The 16302-nt window shown below is 38.7% G+C and overlaps 2 protein-coding genes across 9 annotated transcripts in view; both read right to left on the reverse strand.

Annotated features, from left to right (window-relative positions):
* LOC131384052 (keratinocyte proline-rich protein-like) overlaps positions 1 to 16302 on the reverse strand; it is a 67463-nt gene that overhangs the window by 47561 nt on the left and 3600 nt on the right. Inside the window, exon 3 of the mRNA XM_058442808.1 lies at positions 12758 to 12847. Coding sequence (XP_058298791.1) covers positions 12758 to 12847 — 90 coding nt within the window. The remainder of the gene's footprint in view (positions 1 to 12757; positions 12848 to 16302) is intronic.
* MOBP (myelin associated oligodendrocyte basic protein) overlaps positions 6806 to 16302 on the reverse strand; it is a 63027-nt gene continuing 53530 nt past the window's right edge. For 4 of the 8 annotated variants that reach the window (XM_058442739.1, XM_058442732.1, XM_058442737.1 and 1 more), the window contains 2 exons: positions 14677 to 14760; positions 6806 to 14559 (listed from right to left, as the gene is read on the reverse strand). The gene's annotated coding sequence lies outside the window, so the exon portion shown is untranslated. The remainder of the gene's footprint in view (positions 14560 to 14676; positions 14761 to 16302) is intronic. The other 4 variants (XM_058442734.1, XM_058442736.1, XM_058442735.1 and 1 more) reach the window with 4 other exon arrangements.

A 16302-nucleotide genomic window follows, 5' to 3' on the forward strand; every position in this document is an offset into this window, starting at 1 on the left:
CTACTGTAAATGGTTTTATAGTGTATATTTTTTTATTTTATATCAAATTATGTGTCAACTTAAAAGCTATTGATTTCTATATATTAATTTTGCATCTATCTTACTCTGAACTCTTTATGTTGTTGGTAGTACATAGTTTTCACTTGATGGTGTTGGTTTTCCTAGTATCATCTAGAAATAGTGATAGTTTTCTATCCTCCTTTCCTATTTTAATAACTAATTTTTTATTTGATTATTTGCATTTCCTTCTTTATTAGTTGTCTACTTTTGCTGTGAAACAAATTACCTCAAGATTTAGCAGCTCAGCCGGGCGCGGTGGCTCACGCCTGTAATCCCAGCACTTTGGGAGGCCGAGGCGGGCGGATCACGAGGTCAGGAGATCGAGACCACGGTGAAACCCCGTCTCTACTAAAAATACAGAAAATTAGCCGGGCGTGGTGGCGGGCGCCTGTAGTCCCAGCTACTCAGAGAGGCTGAGGCAGGAGAATGGCGTGAACCCGGGAGGCGGAGCTTGCAGTGAGCCGAGATCGCGCCACTGCACTCCAGCCTGGGTGACAGAGCGAGACTCCGTCTCAAAAAAAAAAAAAAAAAAAAGATTTAGCAGCTTAAAACAGCACACATTTATTATCTTACAATTTCTACAGGTCAGGAATCTAGGCATGGCTTAACTGGGCCCTTGGCTTCACAGTTTCCATGAGGTCGCAATCACCATATTCTCCAGGGTGAGCTGGGGTCTCATATGATGAACTGACTGAAAAAGAATCCATTTCCAAGCTTGTTTGCATGAATGTTGGCAAGATTCAGCTTCTTAAGTGTGTTGGACTAAGAATCTCAGTACCTTAGTGACTGTTGGTTGGAGGCAAGTTCAGTTCCTTGCCACATAGGCCTCCCCAATATGACAAGACAATTGTCAGAGAGAAACAAAGAGAGAGAGAAATAAGTCATGATCTTACATAACCTTATCATGGTCCATCTTGTCACTTTTGCTGTAGTCTATTGGTGAGAAGCAAGTCAATGAGCCAGCCCACACCTAAGGGAGGGAACTGCACAAGGGCATGAATACTAGGAGGAGGGGATCACTGGGGACCGTCTTAGAGCCAGCCTGCCACACTGACCAACTGGAACACAAGCAAGAGATGATGTAAAATATCAATGTATTTGTAATTTCACATTTGTAATTTTACATTTACAAATTTACAAATGTAAATGTAAAATTACAAATGTGAAATTACAAATACATTGATATTTTACATTGAGAGGGGATTGCAGGATGAGAGCAAGCAAGTAAATGTTTACTAATCTACAAACTTTTTGTAACTCAGGTGGTTTTCCATTCTTTGCTTTTAATAAAATGAAAGGAGGATTTCATGGAACTGACTACTACTAGCACCTTAAAAATAATTTTGGTTGATAGATCAAAATATAACTTTTAGCTTGTAATTCAAGTTTTAAAAAAATCAAGTAACAATGATCTTTTGAAAACTCTTTTTTTTAAATCTATTTATATGAATGAAACTTTTCGGTGTTTTTCTATATAAAAACAAAAGATAAAGCCAGGCTCAGTGGCTCACATCTGTAATCCCTGTGGTCTGGGAGGCCAAGGAGGGAGGATCACATAAGGCCAAGGGTTTGAGGCCAGCCTGGGCAACACAGCAAGACTCTGTCTCTTAAAAAAAAATTTTTTTAAATTAGCCAGACAAAGTGACATGCGCCTGTAGTCCTAGCTACTCAGGAGGCTGAGGGGGAGGATCCCTTGAGCCCAGGAGTCAGGGGTTGCAGTGAGCCTATGTGACAAAATAAAACCCTATCTCAAAAAAAAAAAAGAAAGAAAAGAAAAGAAATTAAACTCGTGCGTAATCCTGTCTTGTTCTGAGTGTAACTAGCATTTATTGACAAAAATGTGTAGTAATAGAAAAAAAGAGCTATTTTCATCTTATGAAAATATATGGTCCTGATTTTTAAAATTTTAGAATTTATGTTTAATAACTAGGTTTTAAATACAGTATATTTATGTTTGTTTTATCAAGTTAAAGTACTAATAATTATAATGACTCAATCACAAGAAATTTTGAAATTTTGAAATTTTATTTTGTATAATATGTGTTTTGCACAGAAGCATTATAGAATGCTGAATAAAAGACTGTAAAGCAGTAAGTTTATTATATTAGAAAAAAATGTGAAAGGAGTGAAATGAAAACATTAGTCCAAAGGAAAAGGGAACTGATATAAAATTTCTAACTGTTAAAGAATAGCTTATCTAGGGCCGGGGCGGTGGCTTACACCTGTAATCCCAGCACTTTGGGAGGCCAAGACGGGTGGATCACGAGGTCGGGAGATCGAGACCATCCTGGCTAACATGGTGAAACCCTGTCTCTACTAAAAATACAAAAAAATTAGCCGGGCATGGTGGCAGGCGCCTGTGCTCCCAGCTACTCAGGAGGCTGAGGCAGGAGAATGGCGTGAACCTGGGAGGCAGAGCTTGCAGTGAGCCAAGATTGTGCCACTGCACTCCAGCCTGGGCGACAGAGCAACACTCCGTCTCAAAAAAAAGAAAAAAAAAAAGAATAGCTTATCTATGTATTTTTCACGAATTATAAAGTTGATATGGTATTTAGATTTCATTTAACACAATAGAAGAGTGATATAAGTGTTTTACCTTAAAATGTCAGTATTTACAATATGTTGTATCATAATCTTTGCAACTATTTAAACTTATTTAAAATGTCAGGGGTATAAACTTTTTAAATATACTTTAGGTTTATGAGCAAAAAGGATGAAGAAATTGCTCCATGAGGAAGGAAATAGCATGAACTGAGTTGCAGAGATGACCAAGAACATGATGTATTTGGGGAATCACAGGTAGTTTTAGTATCACTGGGATATAAGGGCGCCTTGGATAGCACTGACAGAAGGGTTTGGAGAAATAAGGTGTACAGTCATGACGGGCCTTGTGTGCTCAATCTAAAAGATTTGAACTTTATCCAAATGAGTTGGGGACTAAATGAAGGATTTCAATCTGAGGAGAGGTGTGATTGTATCTGCAATTTGGAAAGAGCACTTGGATAACCTTTTGTAGCAAGAATTGAAGAGGAAGTACAGCAGCTAGGAATACCAATTAAAAGTCCGCTGCAGAAATTCAGGGTACAATTATGAGGCTCTAGAGCAGAGACAGGTGAGGGAGAAGACAAAACCAATGAGGAAGTGGAACTCAAGAGGCTTTAGCAATTGAATAGCTGTATGAATTGAGAGGCGATTGCAGATTTCTGGCTTGCAAATGCAAGAGGAACAAGGTTGAAGAAAAAGGGATGACATCTGTTTAGGAAGGAGATTGACTGGCGATATCTGTGGACCGGTTGGATTTATGGTTCTCTGAAGCCCAGGAAACAGATCTGAGCAGGAGATAAAAATGTGGGAGCTGGAGTCTGATTGTTAATCCATATTATTTTGTACGACTATTCATAGGAGAAACTTGCATGTACTTTTTATTTTATGCAAGATCTGTCAGGTTTTAGCATTAATGTTATAATCTCCAGATATAATATTTGAGAGCCTTCTTTATCTTTCAAACCCTAGAACAGTTTACAGAGCATTGAAATTTACTGCTCCTTAAAAGTTTGGTAGAATTATATGGTCAAACTCTCATGCCTCACTGAGTTCTTAAAGAAGCAGCTCTTTGGTGACTTTATTTATTCTATTAAAATAATGTGTTTATGTTCTTAATTCTTCTGGAGTCAGTTTTGGTAAATTATATTTTTTAAAAAATATTTTCATTTTACTCAGATTTTCAAAGATTTTCCTCAGATTCGGGAAAAGTGGTCTGTTATGATTGTTTTATTTTTTTTGTTTTTGTCATTATTTTTCTCATATCAGTTTTTATTTCATTAATCTGTTTCTTCTTTTTTTATTATATCAACTAGTAGTTTTCTTTTACATAAGTACAAAAGAAAGAGAGAGAGAAAGAAAGAACAAAAGAAAGAAAGGAGAGAGGGAGGGAGAAAGGAAGGAAGGAAGGAAAGAAGGAAGGAAGGAAGGAAGGAAGGAAGGAAGGAAGGAAGGAAGGAAGGAAGGAAGGAAGGAAAGAAGGAAGGAAGGAAGGAAGGAAGGAAGGAAGGAAGGAAGGAAGGAAGGAAGGAAGGAAGGAAGGAAGTTGCTGAGTGGGCACCAATCACTAAACTGACTTTTCTGACTAGTAGGTTGGACGCTGAGACAGTGGATCTTCACTAAGGGAGCCGACATGTGCCCTCCACTCATAGCTGTGGCAAACTTTAGTCCTTCCTCAGTAGAAACAGCCTCACTCAGAGGCTGCTCCAGAGAACAGTGTGGTACTTTGCAGGATGGAATCAAAGATCTGGGTTTGAAAAAAATAAGAGATAAACTTCCAGATTTATTAAGTTTTCTCTTTTCTACTTCATAAACTTCTGTTTTCATATTCATTTTTCTTTTCTTCTATATTTCTTTGGATTATTTTGCTGTTTTTTTTTTTTAACATTTTCAGTGGGGTGCTTATTTCGTGTACTTTCACTATTTTTTCATTGATATGAGAACCACTATGGTTCGAATGATATCTCCCCTCCAGATCTCATATCGAAATGTGATCCCTGGAAGGTGTTTGGGCCACAGGGGTGAGCCCCTCATAAATGGGTTGGTGCCTTCCTGCAGTAATGAGTGAGTTCTCACTCTATGAGTTAGCACTAGATCTGGTTTGAAAGATCCTGGCATCTCTCTCTTGCTCCCTCTCTCACCAAATGACACCCTGGCTCCCCTTTGCCTTCTGCCATGATTGGAAGATTCCTGAGGCCTTCCCAGAAGCAGATGCCAGCTCTATGCTTCCTGTACAGTCTGCACAACCATGAGCCAAATAAACCTCTTTTCTTTATAAATTATCCAGTCTCAGGTATTCCTTTACAGCAACACAAACAGACTAACACAAGAACTTAAGGCTTTTAACTTTCATCTCAATACAGCTTAGCTATATTCCTTATGATTTGTTGTGTTTTCATTTTCTCTGAATATTATAATTTTGGTTTGTATTTCTGCTTTAACAAAAAAAAAAAAACTTGCTTGAAAGAGAAGTGATGGTGATGGTGATGTTTCTAATACCCAGGGGAAAAGATCCTTTTGAGTTTCATTGTTATTATTAATTTCTTCTTTGTTTCCTTCTTTTTTTTTTCATTGTAGAATTTATTAAGGTTTTATTTGAGGGCTAATATATGGTCATTTCCTCAAATCTACCATTGTCACTTATATTCACAGGGATAAGATTCATAAACGTCCATCACATCTATCTTACTACTTTTGTTATTAAGACTTCTACCTCTTTGCTTTTTTGCCTAGTACTACTGTATTTTGATCTTTATTTTCTTTCATATCCTGTAATTTCTGTTTAATAAATATTGGTGTTATGTTATTTGTGCACAGATATTCATTACCTTTGTATCAATTGCATACTAGCATTATATAAAGAGCACTAGTATCATTTCATAGTTTTTGGCATTAACTAATATTCTTGTTTGATATTAAGATTGTGACCTTCCTTGTCTTTTGTGTGCGTGTGAATGGGGTTATTTTTCAGATACACTTTGCCCATTCTTTTATTTTTAGTCTTTGTGAATCACTCTGCTCTAGATGTTTCTCTTGTGTATAGTTTGCTTTGTGATCCAATTTGAAAATCTTTTTCATTTAACAGGTTAATTGAACCCATTTACACTTAATAATACAACAAATGTAATTGGCCTTTGTTGTGTTATTATTAAATGTATAAGCTCTCTCCTTTTTAAATTTTGTAGCTTGTGGTCTGTTTACTTTTTGCATATTTTCTTCTTTAGAAGGCTTTTGGGAAGGGGAGGGTTAAAGTGGGTCTGTCGTCCCTCCCTCTTTGGGGTTGCCTGAGGCAGTTTTGACCCTGGTCAGGACTCTTAGAAATATTGATTGATCAAATGTACCAATTAAAAGATAAATGAGAGTGTTGCTGTGTTGCTTTGTACTGAGGTATTGCTTTTTATTTTTTGTTTGTTTTGGACAGCTCACATTTTGTCTCCTGCCTTGGGTCCTTTCATTTCTACTTGGTAATCTTCCTTCATAGTGGCAATTGATTTCTTAAGGGTTTCTCTTTTTTTAGCTCATGGCAAAGTATTGGGATACAAAGATTTTCTGGTATTCTTCATCTGATAGGTTTTGCTGACTTTTTTAATTATACGTTTCCACTGATGCTTGGTCAGCTACCTTTCATTTTTCTCAGCATTGAATTAGTTGGATTTTCCCAACTGTCTGTTTGCAGGTGATGGATATCTTTGTTATTTTAAGTTTTTTTGTATGTTCATTTTGGTGTTTTCTGAGGTTTGTCAATGCTTGCTCTTCACCATGCATTTTCATTGCTTTCTCTCTCCCACCCCCTCATAGTTTCAACTCAATCTCCACTGTCTTCCCAGATCCTTCAGCTCTTGAGGGCACCTTAAGACCTGCTGGCCCTGCTGGAGGACACCAGAGTGTTTCTTTTTCTACAGAAAGTATATTTCTGAAATCCACTGCCAACAGTCCATCTGTTGAATGAAGTGAATGAAGTCCATTCACTTCACCCAAGCAGCTCCTGAGCTTATTTTAATTGTTTCTGGCAGCCCTAATTTTTGGAAACTTAGATCTTATCTGTCTCTAATTTTGCTAAAATGGTGTTTAATTTTAGCATTTAACAACTCATTTGTTGCTTTCTTATGACATACAAAAGAAAGAGAAGGTTACTGATTCACACAAACATGTTTACACTGGAATTGTAATTTCTTTTCTAGAATAGCCAAAATAATACATGCCATTGACACAAAGAACAATAAACCTATATTTTATGTAGTTGGATTTCTACAGGTCTTTTAACAGGTAGGAAATAGTATAGATAGACATTGACCCAAAAAATAGCAGTTTAGGCCCTGCCTGGCTTTAGAAATTAGTTAGCCCTGGTTTTCAACATAGGAGTAGGTCTCAGCAGGAACAAGGAGTCCGTTTATTTTCCAAAGGATTAAGCCCAGAACATTTGTGTGGTGTTGCCAATGGGATCAGGAAACTTCCAAGTCAGGAAATGTCTGGCTGAATTATATCATCAGTTCAAAAAACACAAAACTGTAGCTGGAAATTGAGGAACCCACATTGCCTGTGAGTCATTAAGTTGAAACAAGGAAGAAGAGGTGTGGTCAATGTCTGGAGTCAGACAAGGTGGCAAAATCAAGAACCCCAGGGGATGGCAGGTCAATACGCAAGTCAAGAAAGCCAGTGACTTGGGCTGCTGGTTCAAATCCCTGCCACATTTCGTACTAATTTTGAAATCTTGGGCCACTTATTAATGGCTTGGAGCTGATTTATTTCTTCTACAAAATTTGGATAATAAAGCCATATATCTCAAAATGTTGTTGTAAAAATTAAACATCTGAAGGGCTTCAGTGTCTGGCACATAGTATAAACACTCAGTAAATGGTGACCGCATTTTATTAAGCTGAATGAGAAGGATGATGGAGTAAATCTGGAGGGAATCAGGATCCAGCACAAGCTGAAATCTAACCAGAAAAGGTTGAGAACCAGCGTTTTGCTCAATTAAGAGATTCCATCTGAAGCTGTGGCCTATGACATTTGGTCTTGTTCTGCCTGGATTTGAAGGGTCCAAGTGTGGAGTAGCTGCATTATGCCACTTTCCCTGCAAGCCTCTGTGGCTCAGCAAGTGGCCAGCACTGGCCAGACAACACATAGAAGCATCCTAGCCACTCACACGGGGCAGAGGGCAGCAACAGCAGGAGCCACTCATCCGTTAGGGAGGGCGCCTCAAGACCTGCCAGCCCTGCAGGGGAACACCAGGCAGTTTCAATTCGAGATTTACTAGGAAATGAGGGATGAGAAGTAGAGTTTGCATAGGTATCAGAATCTCAAGTGCTCTGAATATCAGCTGTGTCACTTTTAGGTAGGTCTCTAAACCTTATTTTTTTCTCATCTGTAAGCTACTATTGCATTATAGGTAAATAAGATAACGTTATCTTATAAAATACCTAACAGGGCACAACAAAGTAAATCTTTAACACATGTCAATGGAAGTGGGAAAATGGTATTTAAGGATCTGTGGTGATGGGTAAGTGACTGGATAAGAACAATTCAGTTTTTTCTACAACAACAATTGGAAGCATTGGTGGTTGTGCCTGAACACTTAACAATGTCCATTGCATGGTGAGTTTGTTCTGGTGCAGTCAAGCACCTTTAGGAGTCTGTGAACAAGTGTATGCTCCATCCAGTTGGGCCGCTGTCAGAACTGTTGTGCTTTAGGGACTGCTCCCCTGAGTTCTTGTCTCCCATTTCCTCAGCATTATCCCCTTGTCCCCAGAGACACCTTATGTCCCCAGGAACCTTATGCGTGCCATAAGGTTCAGATAGTGAAAGCAAGAGACAGGAAGAAGTAAAGCAGCATCAAAAAGCTACATGATAGAAATCCTTGACCTCTGAGTAAGGAAGCAAAGCCGGGGAGATAGAAGAGTGAGTAGCAGGAATGAGTGAATTGTATATGGAACATGAGTTTGACTATGAACTCACCTGCCTGTGACTATAGAAATTGACTTCAAGTCCCCAACCTGTGAAGAGAGGAATTTGTACTCCTCAAAATACCCCTAAGTTGTTTTCAGGCATTCACAACGAGGCCAACAAACCAACCCACCCCAGTAATTATCATTGAAGTCCCCCTTTTCTTCTCCTCAAGCTGACATTCACTGTCTGCAAAGGCAAGACAAGTCTTTTGTCTCATCCAGGCCCCTGTCACTCCTGTTTACTGAAGATCTAAAGATAGAACCTTCTGGATTTTTTACGTACATCCAGGATTTTTTACATACATCCAGGCAATAGGCTTTCAATGGTGTCCAGAGCAGAATGTCCCAAATCCCCACAAGCTACCTGCAGTTATTTAAAGAGCTAGTAAAGGACAGATGCTCCTATGCTGACAGCCTCCCTTTTCACCCTCTCTCCAAGGGTCTCATCTTTTCTTCATAGATATTATGAGCAAGGAGAGCAGTTTGTTTGGAGAAGGAGGCTGTCTTGATTGCTGCGAACCCATTTTAGCTCGTAAGCCCCAGGGTGTGTTGTCCCAGTGACATGGGAGAGAAGAGGGAAGTGACTCAGCGAGGCAACACTGACCATGGCAGGGCTCTGATCTCTCACATACCCATTCAGGATTTGCATGCATACAACACCAAAGCCCAGCTTCCTGGGTTCCTGGCTTGATCTCACCCAGTTCCCACCTCCATCACGCTGTCCTCTGGACCATCCCACAGTGCTGCTCACTTCTTGCTAACACCAGGCTCTTCCTGCCACCTCCTTCGGGGAAAGTGATTTGACCTCCTAGTTGCACATGTTCAGTGCTGTGCTAACCTGTGTTGATGACAGACCTGTTGTTAGTTGGTTTCCTTCAAATTTTGTATAAACCATAGTGTGTGTGTAAAATACAGACTTTGCAAATAAACATGTTATTATGGGCACCAATTGGTGTTAAACTGGCCATTTTCTTTGCTTATTTAATTATACATTTAGTTCTTACAGACATCAACTGACATTATTTTGACCTGTTTTTCCACTTGATTTTTGCGTATTTGGTTGTTTTAGTGCAAGCATGTTTTTCCTTAGATATTCATGGTCAAACTTCCACCTCAGCATTTTACTTTGTTTCTTCATGTATTTCCTATACTTTATTTTTAAATCTCTTTAGGAGAAGAAGCTCAGTTACAATCTAAATTTTTGTGGAGTATTGTCCCTTTACTTTATATTTCTCCTATTACTTTTTTAACTAGCTTTGATACTTCTCCTTTACCAACATACTGTTTTTCTCTTTGATATTGACCACTTGATGTTTTGTGTTTATCACTGTCCACTTACCTAACATTTTCTGACATCTGTAAGATTTTCTTCCCTTACAGTGAGTCATAGTGAGCCCTGCTGAGGGTAGAGAAGCTGATTCTGCTTTGCCACCTGAGGCGCACAGACACGTGGTAATAAAAATAACATAGAATGAGGCTGCAGAGCCCTGCACAGAGGAAAGCACTGTTGGATAAATGGCCATAAACAACACAACATAACTTGCAATAGTGCCCACACACTACTAGTTGATAAAACTCAGTGTGGCTTTCACGGGAAGAAGCAGGCCTACTCTGTGCAGCTGCTGCTGAAAGACTAAGGAAGAGGCGTGATTTACAAATAATACTTAAGGTCATCCCTAGCATCACTAGAAGCCCTGATTCTCTCCAATAGGCTTGCATTATTTTCTAGCAAATGAACCACATTTCACGGAGAACTCTGATATTGTGATAATGTCCTGTGACACTCCCTTCTGACTGTTTTGCCTCCTTATAGAAAGAAACAACACCCTGCATTTCAAACTGTTGATTATAAAGTCTTAAATGTAGACCTCACATAATTGGGGTTCATTAATACACAGCCTTTTCAGTAAACAATGTCGGAAATTCAGGTGCATTTTTCAGGCAATTTTATTTCATCTTCTTTTTTGCATCCTATGGACTTATGACTCTCCGATGCCCTAATGAAAGCTTGCTTTCTCTCAACATCTAGAATTCACAGACAAATTCTGATTTTTTTTCCCTAGCTTGAGGTATGGAATCAACTATTCTTCCAACGGGCAGTGGTTTCTCTTTTCAGAAAATTGCTTTAGAAGCCACAGGCACTAGGTCTACAAATAAGCTTGTTCCACATTCCAACTAGAATTTGTCAGGATGACAGCAAAAATATCCAAGAGCATAAATCACTGTAGGGACAGAACAGATAAAGTCTCCTTATAAAAAATGTCCATGGGTTCTTATTGACATTTCTAATTTACCTCTGTTTTAATATGTTCTTTTGCCTTACTCTAATAAAAAGTTTATAAATCCATTTTTCAACCTTTCAGCAACTAATTTTTCTTGTTTTCATTAATGTTAACAATCACAAAAAGCCATACATTGTCATACCAAATCATAAGTCTAAATTTCAGTGCCACCACCCCAAAATGCAGGCAGCTCATATCTTCTCTTCTTTCTTGACCGTCAGCTCAGCCATCCTGAAACCGGCTTTACAGTGTGCAGATCCCATCAATTCTTTGGTCAGCATCAAGTTAGCACCAATATCTGAAAGGAAGGAAGCCCCAGCCTCCACCTAGATGAACACCAAAGAAACTAAGAGCTCAGAACACTCAGTATGATACATAGATACCCTGTTTGCTTAATAAAAGATAATAACAGGCTGGGCGCGGTGGCTCACGCCTGTAATCCCAGCACTTTGGGAGGCCCAGGTGGGTGGATCACCTGAGGTCAGGGGTGTGAGACCAGCCTGGCCAACATGGTGAAACCCCGTCTCCACTAAAAATACAAAGAATTAGCTGGGCATGGTGGTGGGTGCCTGTAATCCCAGCTACTCGGGAGGCTGAGGCAGGAGAATCACTTGAACATGGAAGGTGAAGGTTACAAGTGAGCCGAGGTTGCAGTGAGCTGAGATCACGCGCCATTGCCCTCCAGCCTGGGCAACAAGAGCAAAACTCCGTTTCAAAAAAAAAAAAAGGAAAAGATAATAAAAGGTGAATCTAGACAAATACTACTTTTCAAAGTTTCAAAAATATTATCAGTCAATTTTCTCCATTTGAGCTCCCCAATTTGAATTTAGTTTATATTCCCTTTGTATTTTTTCTCTTACTAGTGCCTTTGTATATTTATGGAGCACAAATTTTAGTAGTAAACTCTAGCTTCACAGAGGGCCATGGATATATACAGCGGTGCACTGGCACCAGCCTGTGCCAGTTGACGAGAGTCAATTGTGTGCTTCTTTTCCCAATTCTGCATCAAATTTACCAATTAAAAGACAAATGGTAAACTCTAGAGAATCATGTTCATAGTTTGAAATCTGCATTGTGGCCCGGGCGTGGTAGCTCATGCCTGTAATCTCCAGCACTTTAGGAGGCTGAGGCGGGTGGATCACCTGAGGTCCAGAGTTCGAGACCAGCCTGGCCAACATGGTGAAACCCTATCTGTACTAAAAATACAAAATTAGCCAGGCATGGTGGTGGGCACCTGTAATCCAAGCTACTTGGGAGGCTGAGGCAGGAGAATCACTTGAACCCGGGAGGTGAAGATTGCAGTGAGCCAGGGTCACACCTTTGCACTCCAGTCTGGGTAACAAGAGTGAAACTCCATCTCAAAAAAAAAAAAAAAAAAAAGAAAAAGAAAAAGAAAGAAAGAAAGAAATCTGCATTGTGGAAATGTTTACACCATGGAAATTAGCAATCTCTATAAATTAGGCCTTTTTACCCAGAGACCCAGTTGTTGGGTATTTACGAGGAAAACTCTTTTTTCCCAAAATTTTTCCCAAAACCAGTCAAAACATCAGAACATAAAATCAGTTAACATCAAGAATTATCAGTCATATTCCAGATACTATGGTTGAGAATTCCCACTCAAGAAGTTTACACAGAGTAGCTTTTGGAGCTTTATGTAATTTTTGCAATATTTACTGGTAGTGCTCCTCAGAACAAATCCTTAAAAGATAAAAAAATATAACTGGATTATAGCACCTTTTAGTTATAATATCCAAGGCACATTACATTTAGCTATCCACCCATTTCAAGTAATTGTCAGATAGTTTTGATTCATCCCCAGAAGGTTTTATTTCCACAACAGACAAACAGAGATTCAGTAGTTTCTTGTTATTAACATTTCTGGGCTAATATCTAACTTTTTGCATGAATTAATATGCACTATACTCTCACCTCCACAATCATTCCGTAGCAAATGTGTGTCTTCTGGATGATGTGGAAGAGAGAGCCCAGCAAGCACTATGGGCCTGGCTTTGCCAAAATCTAAAACAGGCCAAAGGGATATTAAATTTCTTATTTGGTGTGGGTTGGGCTGGGCCAGTAATTTGTTCTCACTTACAGTGGTCTGTCATATGTTTCACCACCACCACCACCCTGCCCCTCACCATGTTATTCCCAGGAATGTAATGGCCTCAGATATCCCATCGTTGGAAACGCTTCATAGTAGAGGTTACCATTTTGTTGTTTATTTAGCACCTGAATTTAGGCAAGAGAAACATTTCTACCTGAAGATTCCATGCAGTCAAATTTCCCTGCCTTTTTATTGGAATTTCTACAGAGACCCATGGTCTCCCCAAGCGAGGAAGCCAGGGCACTCAGCCCTCACCCTCCAGCTGCCTTGGGACAATACTTGTCTGATTCCTTTTTCTGGGGGCATGACACTCTGAGCTGTATCTCATCTGGATCTATCACTCTTCCTCCCTACTCTGTGGCATTCTCTCTCATCCTAGCCCCATACCCTGAACAAGACTTCATCTGACATTGCCCCCATATTTTTACTTGCCTCTTAAACTTGGCTAGGAATGGTTATGCCCACTCAAGGACACAGAGCCATGGCCTTGTTGGATCTTTGGGCATCTGACTGTGCTTGGCCACACCAGCTCCTAGCACAAGACTGTTGCTGATGCTCTTTCTTTCCTCTAATCTGACTTTCCCTCTACCCTAGTACTGTCCATTTTACATCCCTCCACATTCTGCAACATTCTATTTTCTTCTTAATTTTCCTACCTATTACTAAACGAAGGTTTGGGTGGAAGGATGTATTTCAACTCTTCCCCATTTTTCCCCAAGTCAGAAATCATCAGAAGCCACAAGAACAAGCCCAGATCCAAAATTGAACCCAAGCAAGTATTTTTGTTTCCTAAGACATATAACCTCGAAGATACCCCCAGGCTTTTCAACTATCTTTCACCTATCTCTTCAAACAAATATGTCCACCTAATATTGTTAACCATTTATATATAGCTTTTAATTTCTGTTATTTCTTCAAACCAGGAATTATTTTAAGTCTTTTTTTTTTTCCAAAAGGATAGTTTCGTTTTCGGGATACTCTTTTACTTTGTTGTCATTTTTATTCTATTGCATTATAAGAAAAGTGTGAGACCTTATGGCTTCTGCTTATTGGGCAACATGCAATATAATATTGTGTGTTGTTAAAATTTATGCATAGTATATTATATTACACTTGCCATCTACTGTTTGCTTTTTATGTTCCTTATTTTGTCCTCTAAATTTATCTATCTAATGTGTGTATATCTGATTTGTTTTACCTTCTATTTAAGATTTTTATCTATAAATATACCACAGGTGATTCACTCATTCTATTGGTGGACATTTTGGTAATTTCTCTTTATCTCTCTCCTATTTTCAATGCCAAACAATGATTCATTGAACAGATTTACGTGTACCTACTTTTTCTATGAATTCAAGTTTTCTCTAGGATGGGTGCCTAAAATTATAATTGCTTGATCACAGGTTATACAATTTTCTGCTTTGCTAGTATCCCCAGATTGCAACCCAAAGGTGTCATAATAATTTATAAATCTCATCAGTAGCTTATGAGAATTTTCCCCATATCTTTGCCAATACTTGATTTTTTTTTTTATTTTTGCCACTTTGGTGGTTGTGTAACATCTTTTTTTTTTCACATGTCCCTGGAGAAAGACATGTATCTTCAGATTGAAGAAACTTGAGTCCTGAACAGAATAAATAAAAATAAATCTGTACTTAGTGACATTATAGTGAAACTTCAGAACACCAAAGACAAAGAGGAAAATCTTAAAAGCAACAAGGAGAAAACACAATTTACTTACCAGGGAAGGATAAGCAGACTGACAGCAGATCTCTCAGTGGCAATTATAGAGGTCAGAAGACAATGGGATGACATCTTCAAAGTGCTAATGGGCAGGAAAACCTGTCAAACTACAATTCTATATGCGGCTGTTCAACCCACAGTTATTCCCCCAGTGGTTGTATCTGTGCATCCCCAATTGGCCCCCCTCCTTTCTTCACAAATAGATACTCCTCCTTGACCAAGGGGGTGAGAGATGTCTGAAGGGTGGCAATCCCAGCCCCTCCCCCTCTTTATGATATTCACTCAGAAAACATATTTCCATCTAGGTGTGCTAAACCTTTAGATTATAATATTTTTCTTAGCCATCAGGACGCTGCAGGGATAAATTAAAACTTTCATTTCCCTCGGTTTGTACAATTGCACTGTGGGGAAGGCAAGTCAGTCATTAATTAAGAAACTGAGGCACAGATGGGTTAAATGACTTTCCCAAACTCATACAGCTAGTGAGAAATAAAACCATGTCTCAGCCCAGTTTTTGTTACATAACTCCATGTCCTTTCCAAGATTGCAGTGTTCTTGCCCATTTTCCTGACACTTTCTTTGAGCCAGTACTCTCAAAATGCCAACAACTGGAAGGTGTATTAATTTACTAAATTTGCTCTCATGGGAAGGCATTAAAATTTAGCAAAATAATCAAGATTTAAGCTATAAGTTAAGAATAAATATCAAGAAATTGAGTGTATGTTTACAAATCAGATGATTTCTTTTAAAAATAAAAAAAAGAAAGTATGAAAGAACTAAATTAGTGGGGAGATAAACCTTGTCATGGATCAGAAGAGTTGTTATGTTTAAAAAGTCAATTCTTCATAAATTGATCTCCATATCCAGTGCAATTCTGATAAAAATTCCAACTGGCATTTTGGTAGAAATTTACAAGCTGATTCTACTATTTATATGGTAATGTCAATGATCAAGAATAATAAAAGAGCAATATTATAAAAGAAAAAAATCAAGACATGTATCAGATTATACTGAGAGGTGAATATACTCCAGTGAAATCTTACTTTATAAATATTAACTGTAGATAAGCCTATATAGAAATACCCATAGAAATATTGCTCAGGGCAGAGGAAAAATGATTTGTAACATCCAAGGACTTTTGATTAGTTGATTATTGTTTTGTGAAGGCCAATTTTTTGTTAGCTTAAGTAGGACCAGGCACCTTGATCATGAGAGTTACTCTGTGGAATAGTGGCAAGGGTTCTTGTGGAAGATCTGACATTGTGTCATCTACTTCTAGATACTCTGAATAATGAAGGCAGAAGACTGCAGTGCATCCAAAATTCACTGGTCACAGAGGAAGGACTCTGCCCATTTCTTTTGCTCTAAATGGATGGCATTAGTTTGCATTTGGTCCTAGGCTAGCACAGGGTCTCTGGCTGCAGCCCTTCAAGTGCTTTATTCCCCACTAGGAAGAAAGTCATATTTTTGCCTAAATCACAGATGTAATTATTGAATAACTGGTTGAGCTGGAGGGCAAAACCAACCTGAAAGTTTTAGGAAAGGGGTCAGCAACTTACTGCAAATCTTACAGTATATGGAACCTTTTGTGTAAAAGTTGATACTGTGTGCATCTTAAGAAAGA

Source organism: Hylobates moloch, unplaced genomic scaffold (genome assembly GCF_009828535.3).
Source record: "Hylobates moloch isolate HMO894 unplaced genomic scaffold, HMol_V3 SCAFFOLD_8, whole genome shotgun sequence".
NCBI lineage: Eukaryota > Metazoa > Chordata > Mammalia > Primates > Hylobatidae > Hylobates > Hylobates moloch.